This window comes from Scyliorhinus canicula, chromosome 17 (genome assembly GCF_902713615.1).
Source record: "Scyliorhinus canicula chromosome 17, sScyCan1.1, whole genome shotgun sequence".
Lineage (NCBI taxonomy): Eukaryota > Metazoa > Chordata > Chondrichthyes > Carcharhiniformes > Scyliorhinidae > Scyliorhinus > Scyliorhinus canicula.
In genome coordinates, this window is record NC_052162.1 from 87,881,928 (window position 1) to 87,901,332 (window position 19,405).

The 19,405-nt window shown below is 41.7% G+C and overlaps 1 protein-coding gene across 1 annotated transcript in view; it reads right to left on the bottom strand.

Annotated features, from left to right (window-relative positions):
* Positions 1-19,405, bottom strand: part of LOC119952492 (ribosomal protein S6 kinase alpha-6) — a 120,931-nt gene that overhangs the window by 63,771 nt on the left and 37,755 nt on the right. The window contains exon 2 of the mRNA XM_038776302.1: positions 4,075-4,191. Coding sequence (XP_038632230.1) covers positions 4,075-4,191 — 117 coding nt within the window. The remainder of the gene's footprint in view (positions 1-4,074; positions 4,192-19,405) is intronic.

A 19,405-nucleotide genomic window follows, 5' to 3' on the forward strand; every position in this document is an offset into this window, starting at 1 on the left:
TAAGCTGCTGGCAAAGATCCTGGCCACTAGCAAGAGGATTGCGTGCCGGGGGTCATTCATGAGGACCAGACGGGGTTTGTGAAGGGAAGGCAGTTGAATGCGAACGTGCCAAGGCTCCTCAATGTCATTATGATGCCGGCCGTGGAAGGGGAAGCGGAGTTAGTGGTGACATTGGATGCGGAGAAGGCCTTTGATAGGATTGAGTGGGAGTATCTGTGGGAGGTGTTGGAGAGGTTTGGGGAGGGGTTTATCTGGTGGGTAAGGCTGCTCTACAAGACCCCGATGGCGATTGTAGCCACAAATAGGAGGAGGTTGGAGTACTTTCGGCTGTACCGGGGGACGAGACAGAGGTGCCCCCTGTCCCCCTTGCTCTTCGCGTTGGCGATTGAGCCCCTGGCCATTGCGTTGAGGGAGTCAGGGAACTGGAGGGGCCTGGTGCAGGGTGGGGAGGAGCATCGAGTGTCGCTTTATGCGGACGACCTGTTGCTGTGTGGCTGACCCGGTGGGGGGGGGGGGGGGGGGGGGGGGGGGGGGGGGGGGGGGGGGGGGGATGCCGGAGGTGATGAGGATTCTTAGTGAATTTGGGGATTTCTCTGGGTATAAGTTGAACCTGGGCAAGAGTGAATTGTTTGTGGTGCATCCGGGGGATCAAGAGGAGGGGATTGGTAGGCTCCCACTGAAGCAGACAGGGAAGAGCTTTAGGTACCTAGGGGTCCAGGTGGCTGGGAGTTGGGGGGCCCTGCACAAGCTCAACCTCACAAGGTTGGTGGAGCAGATGGAGGAGGAGTTTAAGAGGCGTTATATGTTACCGCTGTCACTGGCGGGGAGGGTGCAGTCCGTTAAGATGACAGTGTTCCCGAGGTTTTTGTTCTTGTTCCAGTGCCTCCCCATCCTTATCCCAAGGGCCTTTTTAGGAGGGTCAACAGGAGTATCACGGGATTTGTGTGGACGCATGGGACTCAGAGGGTGAGAAGAGTGTTCCTGGACCGGGGCAGGGATTGGGGGGGGGCTGGCGTTGCCCAACCTCTGTGGGTACTATTGGGCTGCCAACGCAGTGATGGTGCGTAAGTGGGTAATGGATGAGGAAGGGGCAGCATGGAAGAGGATGGAGGCGGTGTCATGTGTGGGTATGAGCCTGGAGGCGCTGGTAATGGTGCCGTTGCTGACGGCTACCCTCAAAATTTGGGGGCAATGGAGATGGCATAGGGGAGAAGTGGGGGGCTAGATGGAGGCCCCGATGTGGGGGAACCATTGGTTTGTCCCAGGGAGTATTGATGGCGGATTTCTGGGCTGGCACAGGGCAGGGGTTAGGAGGTTGAGGGAACTTTGTGGAGGGGAGGTTCGCGAGCTTGGGGGAGTTAGAGGGGAAGTTTGGGCTCCCCCCGGTGAACATGTTTAGGTACATGCAGGTGAGGGCGTTTGCCAGGCAGCAGCTGCCCCCACGAGGGGTGCGGGATAGGGTGCAGATTGGAGGAGGGAGGATTTCAGACATATACCGGGTGATGCAGGAGGTAGACGATGCCTCGGTGGAGGAACTGAAGGGTAAATGGGAAGAGGAGCTGGGTGAGGAGATTGAGGAGGGGACGTGGGCGGATGCCCTGGAGAGAGTGAATTCCTCCTCTTCCTGTGCGAGGCTTAGCCTCAGACAGTTCAAGGTGCTGCATAGGGCCCACATGACTGGGACGAGGATGAGTAGGTTTTTTGGGGGCGAGGACAGGTGTGCTAGGTGCTCGGGGAGCCCAGCGAACCACGCCCATATGTTTTGGGCGTGCCCAGTGTTGGGGGAGTTTTGGAAGGGGGTAGCAAGGACGGTGTCAAGGGTGGTGGGATCCAGGGTCAAACCAGGCTGGGGACTCGCAATTTCTGGGGTTGCAGTGGAGCCGGGAGTGCAGGAGGCGAAAGAGGCCGGTGTTCTGGCCTTTGCATCCCTAGTAGCCCGGCGGAGGATCTTGCTCCAATGGAGGGATGCGAGGCCCCCAAGCGTGGAGGCCTGGATCAATGATATGGCGGGGTTCATTAAATTGGAGAAGGTGAAATTTGCCCTGAGGGGATCAGTACAAGGGTTCTTTAGGCGGTGGCAGCCTTTCCTGGATTTCCTGGCGGAACGGTAGGGAAATAGGCCGGCAGCAACCCGGGAGGGGGTGGTTTTAGATCGGTGGGAGGGAGAACTGTGTACATGGGTTTGTGGGATGTGGCGGGTGTTATCTCTTTCCCTTTTGTTGTTTGGGTGTTCTTTTGTTTTTTTCTTTTGTTTGTAGTTGCTTTTGAAGTTGGGTGGGTATTGTTCTTGGGGTGTTACCGCGGTTGTTTTGTTAATAGAGTTGAGATGTTTATATTTTGTAAAAATTTCAATAAAAATTTTTTTTTTTTAAATAAATAAATAAAATTTTCAGATTAATGTATTAAATGTCTGTGTTCTAGTATTTTTTCTTCAGAATCAATTTTTATTTGCTATTGAAGCTCCTCACTGCCCATAAATACAACTAATGTACTTTCATATTGGATATTAATCAAAAACATTGTGCACAATTGCACCAATACATTTATAATACAATTAATTTGTTTACAACACTGCTCTGCTGCAGTGAACTCTATCTTTAAGATTTGAAGCATTCACATGCCATGGAATATGATTTCCAAATTTACTCAAATATAGCTAATTGCAGCCTCAAAAAGTGTAATCAGAATTTGTCAATTGCTCATAAATTTTCAATTAAACCAGAGTAATGCAAATTTAGTCAAAATTTTAAAGCTGAGAAATCAGCCAAGCTGAGTAAAATGTTAATCACCATTTACATCACAAAGAAAGACAATCATTCATTTCAGAAAATATTTAAACACAGCAGTATGGATTTAAGAGATACAGAATGAACCGCTATTAGTTAAACAAGTTGACAGAGGTCCTTCAAAACAAGTGAATAGCTGAGCCACACAAGTATGGGAGGTCCTAAATTCAGACCCCAGGCTGTGAGTTAGCTGATATCAAGTGGAGGGGCAGCTGGGGCACTTCAGACGATATGGGGTGGGCAAGTTGGTCAAGGTTCCTGCTCCTAATGATTACCCACAATCCCTGCAGACGGACAGATATCAGGGTCAGGTTTGGCTGAGATGGTTATCAAGGTTTATGTACGTATAATGGTGATTTAAGCCAGGCATCAGATGGAAACGAATATCTACGGAATCACATCCCAGCTCCTCAGATGAGGAATAAGTGGAGGGGAAAACTGTTGAAGAGGGTAAAAATGGAATGGTGTCAGATTTTTTAAAAATTGGTTAACAAGCACTTTGACTCTGGAAAGAGTGAGATTGATTATTAAATTTCAAAGCATGCATATGTGTGAATAATTAAACATCTGGACACTTGTTTCCAAGCGGTGGGTTTTCATGAAAAAGCTTGGAAAACAAGAGTCTGTGAGCTACCCAGTCAGGAACATCGTGCCCCCCCCACCCCACTCCCCCCAACCCCAACCCTGGATTCTAATTCAGTTTTCATCCAATGTCGACACAAATACATTTCCTGCAGGTGCCATTGTCTTCCTATCAGAAGTGGAAGCGTTCATTAATTTCTGCCTTCACTAGCCTCGGAACAGCGACCATAAAGCCCTCTCTCTGCTCCAAGCATCCTCAAATGAGATTGACCAGACATGGATGAAGCCCTCTGATCTGTGGCCTTCAATTCAACACAAGGAGCCATTCTTCCACTCACACTGTGCTTGAGCCATTAATTAGTCCAGTTTTACTGTTACATCAGAAGATATTTTCGACTCGAGACTAATTATGGACAACAGTAACCACAGCAGTTGGAACTCGGTAAGTTTTGTCTGCACCAGGTAACCCATTCCAGTGTCTGACTTGCAGCAAAAGAGAATGTTCATATAACACAGTGAAGGCTGGACCAGCCACAGAGAAAATGTGATTGTTTCAATATGTTCACATTGAAAAAAAATCTGCATACGTAAACTTAAGGAAAAAAGGATGAGAAGGACAAATTCATTTGAATTTCTGCCTCTTTAAACAAAGTCCAGTCAAGTTCCTCTCAACAACCTGCTGTAACCACAACTACAGAACACTTACCTTTCCAAAAGATCCCTGACCAAGGACTTTTAGCAACTCAAATTGTGTGGGATCAGCCTTCTCACAGCCTTCTTTCACATGATGTGTGATTGCAATCTCCTTGAATATTCCTTCATCCTGAAGATACAACATTTGGAAAACAGCTATAAAATTAAACATCAAGAGACAATTAAACATCAAGAGACAATCAAGTATTGTACTTCACCAAAAATAATCTCATTATCAGGTGAATAGGCTAACTGACTTCATTAATATTTTTCCTTTTGTTCGTATAAGGTATGGAGAAAAAAAGCAAAAACCATTTTTAGTGGCACCATGGAACCAATAGACATACAGGAAAAAGTAGTGTAGAAAAACCCAAAAATAAGGCTGCATAATTTAAATTAGTCTCAGTATTCAGATGAGATGACAACAAATCACTCAGCATTGCTGTTTCTGATCACAATCCATTGAAACATTTGGTGGACATTGTGCATCGAATATGAGATGATGACACAAGAACAGGCTTTGCTCAAGGCCATTCTGATATTCTCCATGGTCAAAGAATCCAACAGTCACTGCCGAGGCTTATGTACGAGTAATGATGCCCGGCAAGATGGAAGAAAGGGGGACAAAACTGGGCTGGGAACAAAGTGGTAACACACTTGCAGTTTTGCAAAGGTGCCCCTTACTAACACAGAGAGGCTCTTGCATCCAGCCCTCAAAACTTAATATGCAACTTAATCTCATCTACCAGAGGAAAAATCAAATGCCAAAAAAATACTGGCAACAGTACCGCAAGAACACAACTATAAAGGTGTTCTAAAACTTTTGTTGCTGCAATCACTGATCACTCTTTATCGTAAATCGCTGACCAACTTTTTATCGTAAATCAGAGGAAAACACTTAAGGCCAAGGCTGTGAGACTATATAATATAAAGCACAAGGTATGATCCTGCTATGATTGTACCCTAAATCTAAATATTGACAAGTGTAAAAATGAGTAAAGGAAGTCAAACAGAAGCAGCAAGAAACAATATGAAAATAGTTCAAAAAGATGAAATAGTAGGAAAGTGTTTTACATACAAATTAGCCACTTGAAACGATGCAAAAACTGTTGCTCGTGCTGTACACTTACAAGGAATTAATTTGTTCGACCGGTTATATATTTCTGGGTTTATACTGTATAAACTGATTTTAGAATTTATTTCAATTTTCTCTGTATTTTACTAAATTACTACAGTGCATTACCATACATTAACTTTCTTTGCCTTTTCTAAATCCGTATCACAGAGAATATGAATGCAGAACCATTCAAACAAACAAATTTACATACCACATCAACACAAACAAAATTCTGTTATATACTGGTGTACACTGTTCACTAAATGCATTGCACATAACAAATTAAATTGAACAAACTGGGAGTTGATCCAGAAAAGAAGGATTCATGACTCAAATGTGGAAATAAAGACACACCGTTCTGTTCAATATGCCAAAACACCCACACACTGCAAGCACACATGCACAGTTATTAACAGTGTTTCAGACACAAGGCTCTATAATGCAAAAGAAATCTGGGATATTTCTGATGGAAACAAATCATAATTTATAGGCTGTTTTCTGATCTGATGCACAGATAATTTATTTTACTTATATTGAATTTCACAGCACCGAAATGGGTCATTCAGCCCAACAGAACTATGTTGGTATTTATGCTCTGCATTAGCCTCCTCCTATCTTAGTCATCTCTGCATATCAACATATCCTTCTATTCCTTTCTCCCTCGTACACTGACCTAGCTTCCCTTTAAATATGCCTTCCATTTGTCGCCAAGGAATGAGCAAGTGGAGAGGTAGTCTGACAATTTCATTCTTAAAAAATTAACATGTACGAAGCAAATTTATATCACAAAATTTATACAATTAAAAATGAACAAGAAATGGCGGATAGTAGCGGTGGGAGAGGAGCGGGTTTGTGCAGTATGTTACGATTGAAGTATTGAAAGTACATGGATGTTTGCACATTTTTGCCTTTTTTGCTTTCTTTCTGTTGATGTTTGTAACTGTTTACAAAGCCAAAGACTACCTCAATAAAATTGTTTACTTAAAAAAATGAACAAGAACCTACCTATAATGATTTATGCCACTAAGCTGCAAATAAGTCACATCACTGAAAGTATAAACAGGTATTAGAAAGCTTCAAAATTTCCAGTAATTCTGTACTTTAGTTGAACCATGATATTTAATAAAGCTCCACATAAATTAGCTCCCACTCAGTCACATCGTAACCGAAGATGTCTTGAGCTACCACCAAATCTAGCATCCAACTAGTAGGCTCAGTCAGTCAATGGCTATGCCAACGGGTTAATGAGTTAGAAACTTGTGCATCAAAAACAGGTTCACAGAACTTCGTCTCTGAGAATCCAAAAGGAAGCAACACTAGCAGAAAAGTGGTTATAATCAAGAGTCAGGAATACAAGTAAACCAGCTCCTGGTTACATTTTGTGCTGCTACCTCTTGGTTTACCAAAACAATGAATCTTAATTTGGTCAATATTTTATTTATTTACTTATTGATAAAATCTGTCACATGTACCAAGGTACAGTAAAAAGTATTATTCTGAACACAGGTCTGACAGATCACTCCACACCGATATACATTAAGGGCAACATACAACATACAATTCATGTTTTCGTTTTTTTCAGAATTTTAATGAAAAGGATTCAAGACGGGCATTTTCCAATAATGCAAACCATTGTTCCAGGAAATTTATGCTTTTGTTTCTCCAAAATAAAATTATCATGGTTTTGTAATAAATAAATGGATAATGACAGTCAAGGTATTTGAACATCTGGCAGTCCTGGTAATATTTAGAAAAAGAGACATCAAATATTTTAGTGCTACTTTAAATGCACAAATAATGGAAATTATGATCTCGATGGAGCACACAATTCTGCGAAATGATAAAACTTTCACTTGAATCCAGTATTACATTTCTGAACACTGATTAATGGGTTTCAAAATAAAATAATTTGCATAAAGCACAAAAAGTGTCACAATGGTAACACTGGCTGACTTGGATTTTTGAACAAACCAGGTCGTGCGCTCGGACTGTGGACACCAACACCATCTGTGTAATACCAGGCCAGCATAAAACTTGATAGCCTCGTGAGAAAATTGACATTTTTCCTTTCACAAATTAACACCATTTGCTAAGTTTGATGAAAAAACAGAGTTGTGAAACAATTCTGTTTACCATCATTTCATGACAATATTCGAACTAAAGTGAAACAAGATGACTTGCATTCTTCCACAATCACAATAATTGAAAAATCAAATGAAATGTGCATTACAATAGTGAAACAGTTTGCATTTAGATCATATATTTTCTGACCTTAGGATGTCACAAAGCTCTTTACAATTAGTTGCTTTTTTAAGCATAGTTACTGTTGGGGTACAGGAAATAACAGTTAATTTACACACACACAGGAAGGGGTCACAAACGGTAATGATACAAGCAGCTTGTTTTCCCTGTGATTTCTGCTTAACTGAACGTCATGCTAACCTAATTCTGGTAAAGATCGCAACAGCAGAAAGTATGTCATAGCAATGGGTCTATTTTAGAAACTTTTTAAACAAGTAGCTCGGTATTGCACCCACACCCCATTTATCCTATGCAGAATTTATAATAAACTTGCATTTATATGTCTTCGTGCAGTATTTATTTTAAGTACAGCCAATTTGTTAATAGCAAAATCCGACAAATAGTAAATGGGAATAATTATGACTTGGTGCTAAGGGATTCTTGGCGTTCAACTGAAAGAAAAAACTGGAACTCAGCTCAATGTTTCCATTGTGGACTTAGTGATTTCTTATCAGCAGTACTGAATCTGAACAGAGCACTTTAAGATGATGCATGCAGTATCGAAGTGACATAATTGACTGTTTGCACGGGTAACTGCACAAGGTAGGTCTTCAGCCTGTAGAATCCATAGAATTCCTAGAGTGCAGAGGAGACCATTTGGCCCATCAAGTCTGCACCAACCCTCCAAAAGAGCACTCTACTGAGGCCCACTCCTCTGCACTATCCACATAAACCCACCTCATTGATCATGGCTAATACACCTGATCTGCCACCTTTGGGAGGAAACCTGAACACCCAGAGGAAACCCACCCAGTTACTGGGAGAATGTGCAAGCTCCACAAAGACACCCGACGCTGGAATTGAACCGGGTGCCTGACGCTGTGAGGCATCAGTCCTAACCACTGTGCTGTCCTTGTACTGAAAACATTTCCTTAATAAAGCTCCTTAGTTTGTTGAACTTCTGTGGCCTCCTAACAGCAATCCTACAAACTAATACACAAACAAAAGCGACGAGGGAGTCCAACAACACTTGCAGCCATCCAGAAACAGCCACTCAGGAAGAAAATATTGTTGAGAGATTCAGAAAGAACTTCGAAGAGAAGGTCTCCACGTGCTCCAACCCAGAACCAGCTTAGAACAAACTCGCTAGCCATAAATATTGCTGCGCAGCAAACAAATCTAGAGCCGAGAGTGTTTTAAAAGGACAACTGGCTGCAGCAAGTGTTGTGGCATTATTTTGAGAGAGCAAAAATTCATGGCACACTGGACATATGTAAGCCCTTCAATAGACAAGAAATGACAGGAGCATTTGGCGCCATGGGACCGTTAGTTGAGAATGCAGAGCGATGGAGCTCATTTATGGAACGGTTTGACTATTTTGTAAGCTAACGAGATAGCAAAGGATATAAAAGTTCCACATTCCTGAGCATAAACGAGGGGAGACACACATTTAACCTCCTCAGGACTCTGGTGTAACTGGCAAAATCAGGCACAAAGATATAGAAACAAAATAGTGGGAATTTTGCAGGGCCATTATTCGCCAAAACCTTTAGTCATCGCAGAAAATTTTAGATTTCGTAAGCGCAAAAGAGGGAGAAATCCAGGGCCAGTTTTAAGCCTATTTGACCAATTTCATCAAATTGGGCCCCGCACCTTAAGGGGGCCCCGCGCCAGCGGCTACAGAGTTACCTTTTGAAGCCTTTTCTGTATTCTAAGATGAACTATAGGGTAGTTTTTACTTTTGGGGAATGCACCGCATTAGTCGGCAAATCCTTCAGCCCTGTGCCGCCAAATCCTTCCGCCCGGGTAAGTAAGTTTGAAAATTTTAGTATATCAAGCATTTAATGGTTTTTTTGGTTAAAAACGAGCATACTACACGAAATATAAACATACATAAATTTTTACTTTTGTAGAGTAGGGGCCCCACCATCACTTTTCTAATTGGGCCCGCAATTCCTAGCACCGGCCCTGGAGAAATCAATAGTAAAATTTGTGGATACACCGAAAAGACTTGCAAAGTAATGAGAGTTTCTGGATGTATTAAATTATACAATTAGGGAGAGATTGGTCTGCGGTTTGAGGAGCGAAGCAATTCAATAGCAGTTGTTAACCAAAAGCAACCTGACTTTAAAGAAAGCCATGGACGCTGCTGTATCATGGAGCTAGCAGCCAAAGACGCACAGTATTGGAGTTCTATCACAAGATGTCGACCAAAACTCGAATGCAAAAACAGACTCATACTTGCCAGATTGTTGTTGCAAAGATAGAGCAGATTGTTGCTGCATAGATACCATGTGCCGAAACCGTGGAAAGTCATAATTGAGCACACATGTTGGAAAAAGCTAGCTAGCTTCAGACAAAAGTAGGAAAAAGCAAGACACTAATACAGAAACTGGCAACTAGAACAAAGGAAATAAAGTGTTCATGTAGAACAAGAAGGACAAAAGAAGAGATTCACAGTCTGAGGACAAGTTGTCGGTGAACAAATGAAAGCAAGAAATTGTCATATATTTTTTGCAGTAATGTTGTCAAAACCTGAGGTAAGATACATACAGACAGTATGACTGCTAACGCTGTGATTAAGGGTCATAAAAGTGACGTAATCGTTGATTTTGCAGGTGAAGTGTTGTGCTCATGGAATCTTGTTATGAGAACTGTGGCGTAGATGATTTATATGGGGTATTGTGTTTGGTCCTGGCTAAACAGGTCATGGGACATCTTGTGGGAGGAGACAAAAGAATACCTTATGCTTTGGGCTCAGATTATGTAATTGGGTGAGGAGCCAGGTCTGTGTGAGAAAGTTAGTTATTCCTACAATTTTACTTGAACAGAGGTGCTTCAGTTTTTGTCTCTCTCCAAAGGTTCTGCACAGAGCAAAGTAAGTAAAAACCTGGTTGTTAACTTTCATCAAGTGGTATTTGAACTCAGTTGGTTTGTTTAGTTCAAATACCGAGGTATATTTAGGCAGCAAGTTTCTCTTTTACTTAAAAACTGGTGTACCTGTTAACTGTAAAGCTATTTCTCTGTTGTTAATGTAGTTAATTCCGAGTTTCAACTGAAGTTTGTTTTAACATAATACTTATGTTCAGTCTTATCACTCCTGTGGTGCAGTAACATTTCCTCAATTTTACAAATTGCAAATGTGCGCTCGTCTGGGATTCTAACACTGGTTCAGAATCAGGCTACCAAAATCCTGAAGAAACACCCTGTTCTTTTCAATGGTGAGCTGTCTCAGCGAAGTTGAAGATCAAAGTAGGGAATCAGGCAAAACACTCAAGTCGATACCCTATGCAATCCGGCCAAAATTGGATTTGGAACGATTGGTGAAGATAGGAGTCCAGGAACCTGTCAACGTTACAGAATGGGCTGTCTCAATCATAGCAGTTATAAAAAGGACAGATAGGCTTACTAACTAAATTACTACGGAAGGTTTGTCTTCAATTTGGTGACCATTTTGAAAATCTTGCATAATCTAGTGTGACAAAATAACAGTGGAAGTAGGTCGATCAATGTGAGAAATTTATATTCATGGGTCACCTAAAGACAACAGAGTTTCTAGACTATCCATCTTCATGTTTCACATTGGTGAAAAGGGAAAATTGACACTCAATGGACACTATGAACTTGATACTATATCACAATGGCCTCCGCATTAAAATCTCTTAACAGTTAACCTGGCAGCCATGGTAATCAAAACTAGTTTCAGGGACTACACACTAATTACCCCAGGACCCAGCAAATGCACCAGAACTATCCGTTGTCAGCCAGTCTAAGAATCAGATTCTGAAACTAGCTGCACGTCATCAAGCAACCAAAGTGTCTAACCTGTTTCAGTTTCAAAGTTCACCTGAGAATCAACCGCCTAGATATTAGACTCCAAGTTTTACAGGTATCTCTCTTCATGCTTAAATCATCAAATTCATTCACAAAACCACAGGCCTGCCATGGGAGAAAGGTAAATCAGAGACTGAGTTTACTGGAATCTGTAAAAGTAAATGAGTGCGTATGAGACCGGGTTTCAGATATTGTGTTAATTCAGGATAAATCAGAGAACTAGCAGTCTTCATTTTAAACTCTTATAGTCCTGCTGAATTACGCAATTGGAAAATACATTCCAAGGGTTATGAAAATGCACCGGTCTATTCATACATAACATACTAATTATGGCCATTAAGAGGGCACGGCACTGATGTACATTCTGTCTATAACAAAGACCCACAGCTAACATTAAAGAGGAATAAATTCACCAGCTCAACAACAGGTGCCAGGATTGAGTAGCGTGATTAATCTACACCCACTGATTATGATGGTGGAAGCATGGTAGCATCATGCTGCCTGTGCATTTCAATTATTTAGTGCAAACCGCACATTTGATTGGTTGGTCATGTCAACAGGGAGCCAATGTTATGAGCAGCTAGTACCACTTAAAATCCAGCTAAACCTGTTGAAATTGGATGTGTATAGTGGCTGGAGCAGGTACTAGAAATCATGCAACAAGTGACTTTGACCTGGGATAATCTGAAGACTAGGCGGTATTCAGTTGGGGACTCTGGAGCTTCAGGAATTTCCAATCACAGAATACAGCACAGGTTGAGTTTAACTAGTCCATCACATCCACATCAGCTCTTTTGAAGAGTAATCCAGTTAGTCCCACTCCATCGGTCTTTTCCCATTTCCCCCCAATGTTTTTCTCCTCTAAGTATTTATCCAATTCACTTTTGAAGGATACATTGAAATCTGTATTCATCACCCTATCATTTCAAATCCATACTATTCATTGCAAAACAAAGTTGTTCCCCATGTATTCTCTGATTCTTTTGCAAATCGCCTTAAATCTGTGCCTTCTGCTGTTGACTCTTCAGCCAGTAGAAAACTTGTGTCTTTAGCAACGCTCTCTAAATCTTCTAGCATATCTGCGATCCTCCAAATCTGGCTTTCCTTTATTTTAGTCATTTCCTCATTAATGGCAATGCCGCCCTCCCCTCTTGAGGTGCTTCTTAAAACCTACTTAATTATGAATATGCTCTTTATGAAACAGTAGGCCTAATTCTCCTGCGGAATGGAGGAAAACGTTTTAACCTGCCCACATGCAGTCAGCCCACCTTCATTCCAACCTCGGGTGTGATTAATTATATGGCAAATCTGCCTGTAGGCCAATTAAGGTCCTGGCTCTCAGAACATTGTTTACAGCAATCTCAGGTTACACCATTTAGGTCGGAGATGAGGAGGAATTTCTTCATTAAATGGGTGGTGAATTTGTGGAATTCGCTAACACAGAATGTTGTGGAAGCCAAGTCACTGAATATATTGAAGAAAGAAATAGATTTCTAGACAGGGGAGATGGAGTACGGCATTAAGATAAAAGAACAGCCACAGTCATGTTGAATTGCAGAGCAGGCTCAACGGACCAAAGGGCCTATTCTTGCTCCTATTTCCTGTCTGGTTCTATTTGAAGCAGCATGGTTAAGTCGTGCAGTAACGTGGCACAAGTGAAGAGCTTGAAGTTCATCCTTTCAATCATCGCAGTGGTGACCAATTCCATTTGCATGCTTACAAACGAAACCACGATGAAGCACAATAGCTGATGCTGCAGCTTCTGTTAAAATACTTCAGCAGCCATCAAGTGTCTGACTGCTGCAGAACAAGCTCATATTGCTGTCATACAAGCTCGGAATGCTCACTGCATGGTTGCTGGTTACAGTGTGGAAAAGAGCTTTCAAAATACCACAGCAGTCAGCAATCTTCACTCAACAGGTTACTCGGATGATGAGAAGCCGCCCCAGGAAAATGGCAATGCCTCCAGGGATCACAACCTGCTGCACTCTTGCAGGAGGACATTGTCATCTCTTGCACCCACCAGTACCTCACTTGTCTTCCTGCCATCCAGGTAGAAATTGTGCAGTCAGGTCTTCTTGGGCCAGTTACTGGGTGGCACAATGGTTAGCACTGCTTCACAGCACCAGGGACCAGGATTCAATTCTGGCCTGGGTGACTGTGTGGAGTCTGCACTTTCTCCCCTTGTCTGTGCAGGTATCCTCGGTGCTCCAGTTTCCTCCCACAGTCCAAAGATGTGTATATTAGGTGGAGTGACCATACTAAAATTGCCCCAAAGATGTGCAGTTCAGGTGGAGTTGGGGAGGATAGGGTAGGGAGTAGGCCTGGGCAGGGTGTTCTTTCAGGGGAGTTGGTGCAGACTCGATAGGCAAAGTGACCTGCTTCTGTAGTGCAGGGATTCTGTGATCTATAGAATGATGCATTACTAGGGATCATTCTTCAAGTCTCCTCCACTGAAAGGCAACAGCCTTTTACCAGCCACACTGCAGGCAAGGCATAGCAGCAAGAGACAAGGTGAAGGTACACAAAAGACAGCCAAAAAAGGGTAAGTTCACTTTTATCCACAATATGTAATTACTTGATTCATCAATTTGGTTTTGAATAATTTAATTGTGGTACTTTATTGGGCATTGTGGCAAAGTGGACACTGTGGTTGTCAGTGAGGAGATGGAGAGAGGTACGGTTTGGGTCTGTTAGTGAACAAGCAGTGGGGGTTGTGGTTACTGGTATCACCCTGGATGACCACAGGTTCTGGGCTGTCTTGGTTGCCTTTTCCTTTCCCCTCTTCCAACTTGTGCTCCTGGTAAAATGGCTGTGAGAGCTGTCCCATCAGATTGCATAGCATGCAACTGACCATAACAAATTTTGACATTCATGCTGCCAAGTACTCCAAGATTTCTTCAGGAGGACATTCAGTAGAGTAGTCTTTCAAAGAGTTGGTGAAGACTCAATGGCAGAATAGTCTTCTGCACTGTAGGAATTCTATATTAAAGCACCGTTTCAGAGTAGATCATGGTATCCAATCACATTTCATGTGACAGCATGGCTTGCATTGTATTTCTGCTGCCCTCATCACCCAGTAGGCAGCCTTTGCTTTGTCGTGGTGGTTTATAAAATTACAGCATTATGACTGCTGTCAGGATATTCGACACTAAGGTCACACTCCAGTTTGAGAGAGTGGAACTGTTTTTGGTTTTGGTGCTGGGCAGAATAGGTATGCTGTGCCTGCAAAACAAAGTGCGTGTAATCAATTGTATCGTGCACCATGGTGAAGCATACGATTCTGGCAAAGACGTGCGTTCATGCTACCCATTTCCCTCTGACAAGAATGAAATATAGTTTGTTCTCATTGGCAGCCTCAGCAAGCTTTCTTAGGTAATTGTGGTTGGCAAACTGTTATACTTTGCAACTATCTCGAAGCTCAAGTTTCAAAGGATCCAGGCATATGAAAGCTCCTTGACATGGTCAAATGCACAGCCACCGGCAATGCAGTGCTTTGCCCTATTCAAGCTGTGGTTAAACAGAGGTTTGCAAATTTCAATAATGGTGTCCAAACTAAAGTACAGACAACTTGTGCATTGTTCCTCACTGAGGCTCAGTTAAGTGAACTGATCTCTGAACACACTGGGTGGATATGTTTTTTTGCTGAGAGGTCATTTGCCCTCCTCCTTCAAGCAGCTTTCCTTGTTCTGTGTGCCCTTTATTCATTCTCCAAGTCATGCTATGTTCCAAGGGAGTTCCCTTCCTGTGCATGCATTTCTGGGAACAATTACTTTGTGCAGAAAACTTTTAGTCTGCAAATCATCTTCCTACATCTGCAATACCAGACCCTGTAGGCACCTTCAACAAGCACAAAATATTTATGCAATCAAAGCAATACCCAGGGGAAAATCAAGTAGTAACTAACTTGCAAGTCGTTAAAGAAAATTTTTCGTTCAGCAGCTAAGGGGTCCTCCCTGCTGGAAAATGCTTGGTCAGCAATGCAAGATTAAGGAAGTATGTAAATTGAAGCATTGAGCTCCCACATTCATCCTTGGTTTGAAATCAGTGTCCCAGATGTGCCTTGTCTGCATTCTCCCAGTTCACTGCAAATGCCAACACCCTCACCAGCACGATTCACCCCAAAAGTGTGCACTGCTGTGATAATTTTAGACGTCCAAAAGGTACTCGTGGGGCAAACATTCCCAATTTATTCGCCATAATTTCCGAGTGACTGACTCAACTTCACAGGAGCAACCTTAATGGGCCAGCTAGTCAACTTTCCATTTGATATCTCCTGCGGCATCTGTAATTGTGACTGCTCATGTGTGCCAGAATTTGCAATGTGACTGCATGTCACTTGGGTTGAAACTTTGAGAGCTCCTTTCGTGTAGAAACTGTAGAAAAGACTTCCAATCGAAACAGTTTGACCTGCATTTGAAATCTGGTAAAAAGAGGTGAAAGTCGACTTTCTAACCCACTGAAGCACAAATGGCAATTAGGCAAAAGCTACCCTTGGGAAAAGATGTTTCTCAATTTCTGGTTACATGACTTGAGATACATGCCAAACTTAATTCATGGTGGAGACCTTTTTGTAAGAAGTACTTCAAAATGAAGAAATTTCAAGTTTCCCTGAACTAAAACCTGGTAACTGCACAATGCTAGCTACTTTTTGTGGGTACATTAACACGTGCAAGCTGAGGATATCAAATTCCTAATCTATTAATAGTCTGGGAGTCAATGCATCTTGCACATGGTGAAGCAATGCTATTTTGAAAAGCTGAAATTGGGCTTTTATCTTTACTAGAGGTTTTACCCAAATTTTTCAATACAGCAACACAATAATAATCTTTATTAGTGGCACAAGTAGGCTTACATTAACACTGTAATGTTACTGTGAAAATCTCTGAGTCGCTACACTCCGGACCCTGTTTGGGTACACAGAGGGGGAATTCAGAATGTCCAATTCACCTAACAAGCACATCTTTAGGGACTTGTGGGCGGAAACCGGAGCATCCAGAGGAGACGTACGCAGACACAAGGAGAACGTGTAGTGACCCAAGCCGGGAATCAAACCCGGATCCCTGGTGCAGTGAAGCAACAGTGCTAACTATTGTACTACTGTGCCGCCCATCATACTTTCGTGCAAACTTTGTCAGAGCTCTGAGTGAGCGTAACCCCTTTAATAAATTCAAATTGATGAATTTATCATTGACTGAGCGCATCATGCATCATTCCATCAAGAGTAATTTGAACTGAATGAAGAGTGCTTAGTGCTCAGCCTGACAGTTGTGAAGAGTCATTGCTGTGTCTTTTAAATTCATCTGTCACAGCTGAGATAATCAGGGTAAGGTTTCAGTCAGGGCACATGGTGAAGAACAGAAACAGAGCAGTTAATGAAAAGCTGATATGGCTCACTCACCTAACTGCTTTTTAGCAAAATGACTTCATTTTGGCCTTACTGCTCTTAAGACAACCCTAGAATCAGACGGAATAGTGTAATTTATGGAGTTGCTGAAAACTGCAATAAATCCAGTGTAAAATTTCATAGGTGAACCTCAAAAAGTCAATGAAAAAGGTTACCCATCAAGTTTGTTGAAAATCCAATGAAAATACTACAGTGGCACATCATCACTTAAAGGGTGGATTGTGAATTACATGTGTTCTTTTTCAGGATAAGTGAACATTCATATACAGAAGAGCAGAATCATAACGGATTTTTTTATGAACAAGCAACTTCCTCAATTCTTAAATCTGATGAAGTGCAGAAACACTGGTCTTGTTTTTAAACTCAACCTATTTTGTACCATAAGAAGAATTAGTAGGTTCCAGATTCGACCCTTGGTTGACCATGTGAGACCTGATCTCAGCTATGCTAGATGGAGGAGTAACAGAATTAGCAACAACACCGTGTGTTAGAGGGGGGGGGGGGGGGGGGGATAAAATCAACATGTGCTTATGCTCGTCTTCTGTAGAATGACAACTATAAACACAATCTTTCCAGTGGCGAATGTCATAACATTCCTGCTTCTATCGTGGTGTCTCATTGATTAGATCTTGAGACTTGTATGTTTAAGCATGAACACCTTTATTGGTAGGCTTTAACTTTACAGTTTCACGGTAGGGTCATGCATGGTGGTGCAGGCGAGCTGTTTAGAGTGGTGCTTCTAAACTGTTCTCAAGAGCCTTTTAGCATGTGACTGCATACATCACACCATGTGCGATGTCACTCTCCAGACCCAGGTTAACTCTTGCTCTGCTGGGCATATTATAAGCAAATCATCACATCACAAGGTTAGGATCAGATTGGCATATTTAACCTCTGCAGCTTTAAACGCATCCCTTTTAAGTTGAATCAAAAATAGAACTTACACTGTACACTAAAATAAAATAAGATCTTTGTACTTCCAACAGAGACACAACACAATGTGGAGTTGAAGAGTATATAGTCTACTAAACTGATTAACTAGAAGAAAAATTGTACAAATTAGTTACCCCACCATATGAATGAGTTACCAAGTCCACAATACCAACAATTGAAATCATATTTTCATGTCCACTGTGGTTATAAATAAAAATATAACCAAACCTAGTAAATCTATGCAAAACTATTAGTACTTAGTGATCCCAAGATTGCCATGGAGAAAGATCTTTCATCCAATAGAATATTTTTTTACGCTTATAGTTTCAGAAAATTAAACCAAAACTCCACACAGAAGAGAATCATGCCTTAATCTCAAATTCTCAAAACTTAAACTTTTTTTAAATCGAACTATTTCAGAATAAAGTTGCCCTCACTGTAAGATCACTCATTCAAAAAAGGCTGCACCTCCACAAGGTTGGATAATAAGGCTCCCTCCCATTGATGTAGTTGATCTGTGGTATTGAGTTCATTATTTTAGTATGTTGTGATTTCCCAGTTAAAGCCCAAGCCTTTGAATAGAAAAGATTTGGCTTTGCTCTGCAAAATCATATTTGCTCACAATATTGCAAGAAAATGCAAAACTTGAAAAATCCGAAAATCAAAGTATAACCCTCTTTTGTTTTTGTCTTGCTTCTCGGGCCATTCCACCTCCCTGTTACGGTGTTTGTGAATTGACCACAAGTTCTAAAGCTGAGAGATTGGCAAAACATGCCAAGCACTGGAGTCCTATGATACTACACAGTAATTAAAGAGCATACAACACTTAAATATAAACTTTAAATCAAACACAAACTTTATCACAGTTTAAAACAAACCATCACCTGAAGCATGTGAAGATTCTTTGAAGATTCCTGTTGCTCAAAAATAAAAGAATTGTGATTAAAACAAATGGGCAAGAGAACCCATATACAGTTTGGGAAAATTAGCATTTTCTGAGCACTTCATCTTGGGACGTCCCTCAGGGTCAAGTATGACTTGCTTCCACTCTGGGAGGTGGGTTCTGCGGTGGCTGAATAGACCAATATTCTGAATAGTCCTGGATTCGCAGGCTCTGCCACAGGTTTGGTCTTGGCTACAGTCAAGTTTGAGGAAATGCTGCTTTACATTGTTTAATTTTATCACAGCCAATTATTTTTGTTGATTGAACTAAGAGCTATTAACTATTCAATGTTAAGTTACATGCTCTTCTGTTTTTACATTAATTCATGTCCACAGTTACATGGAAACTGTAACCAAGTGAACCGAATTATGGTGTTTATTTAGCTCTGTAATAAATTTTATCAAATGTCTGTGTGCAAACTAAAGCATGAACAGGGACGGTAATCTAGAAAGGAGGCATAGAATGGGGTCATTGGCTATTGTAGTGAGATGGGGCTTCCAGAGTTCTCTGGTAATCGGACTGGTGCACTGGTGCACTGAGAGCATGGAAGTGAGTAATGGGAGCGTGATCTTGCAATATGAAAGCACTCCGATAGTGGTGACAAGCTGAATAGATTATTACGGTAGGAGAGTGATGAACATGGGAAGTACTAGAAATAGATCTTAGAGAACAGTGAGAGTGTTTCATGATGTCACTGAGAACAACAGTACGCAAGTTTTATGCATGTCAGAAATAGTGGTTGAAAATTGCTTAGCAGGGTATTTTACCACAAGGTACCACTTGGCACTAAAAATGCATATACGTTAAGATTTAGGTGCGATGATTTATCATGTTTTGACAGTCATCACCGCATTTTTGCAATTGTGAAA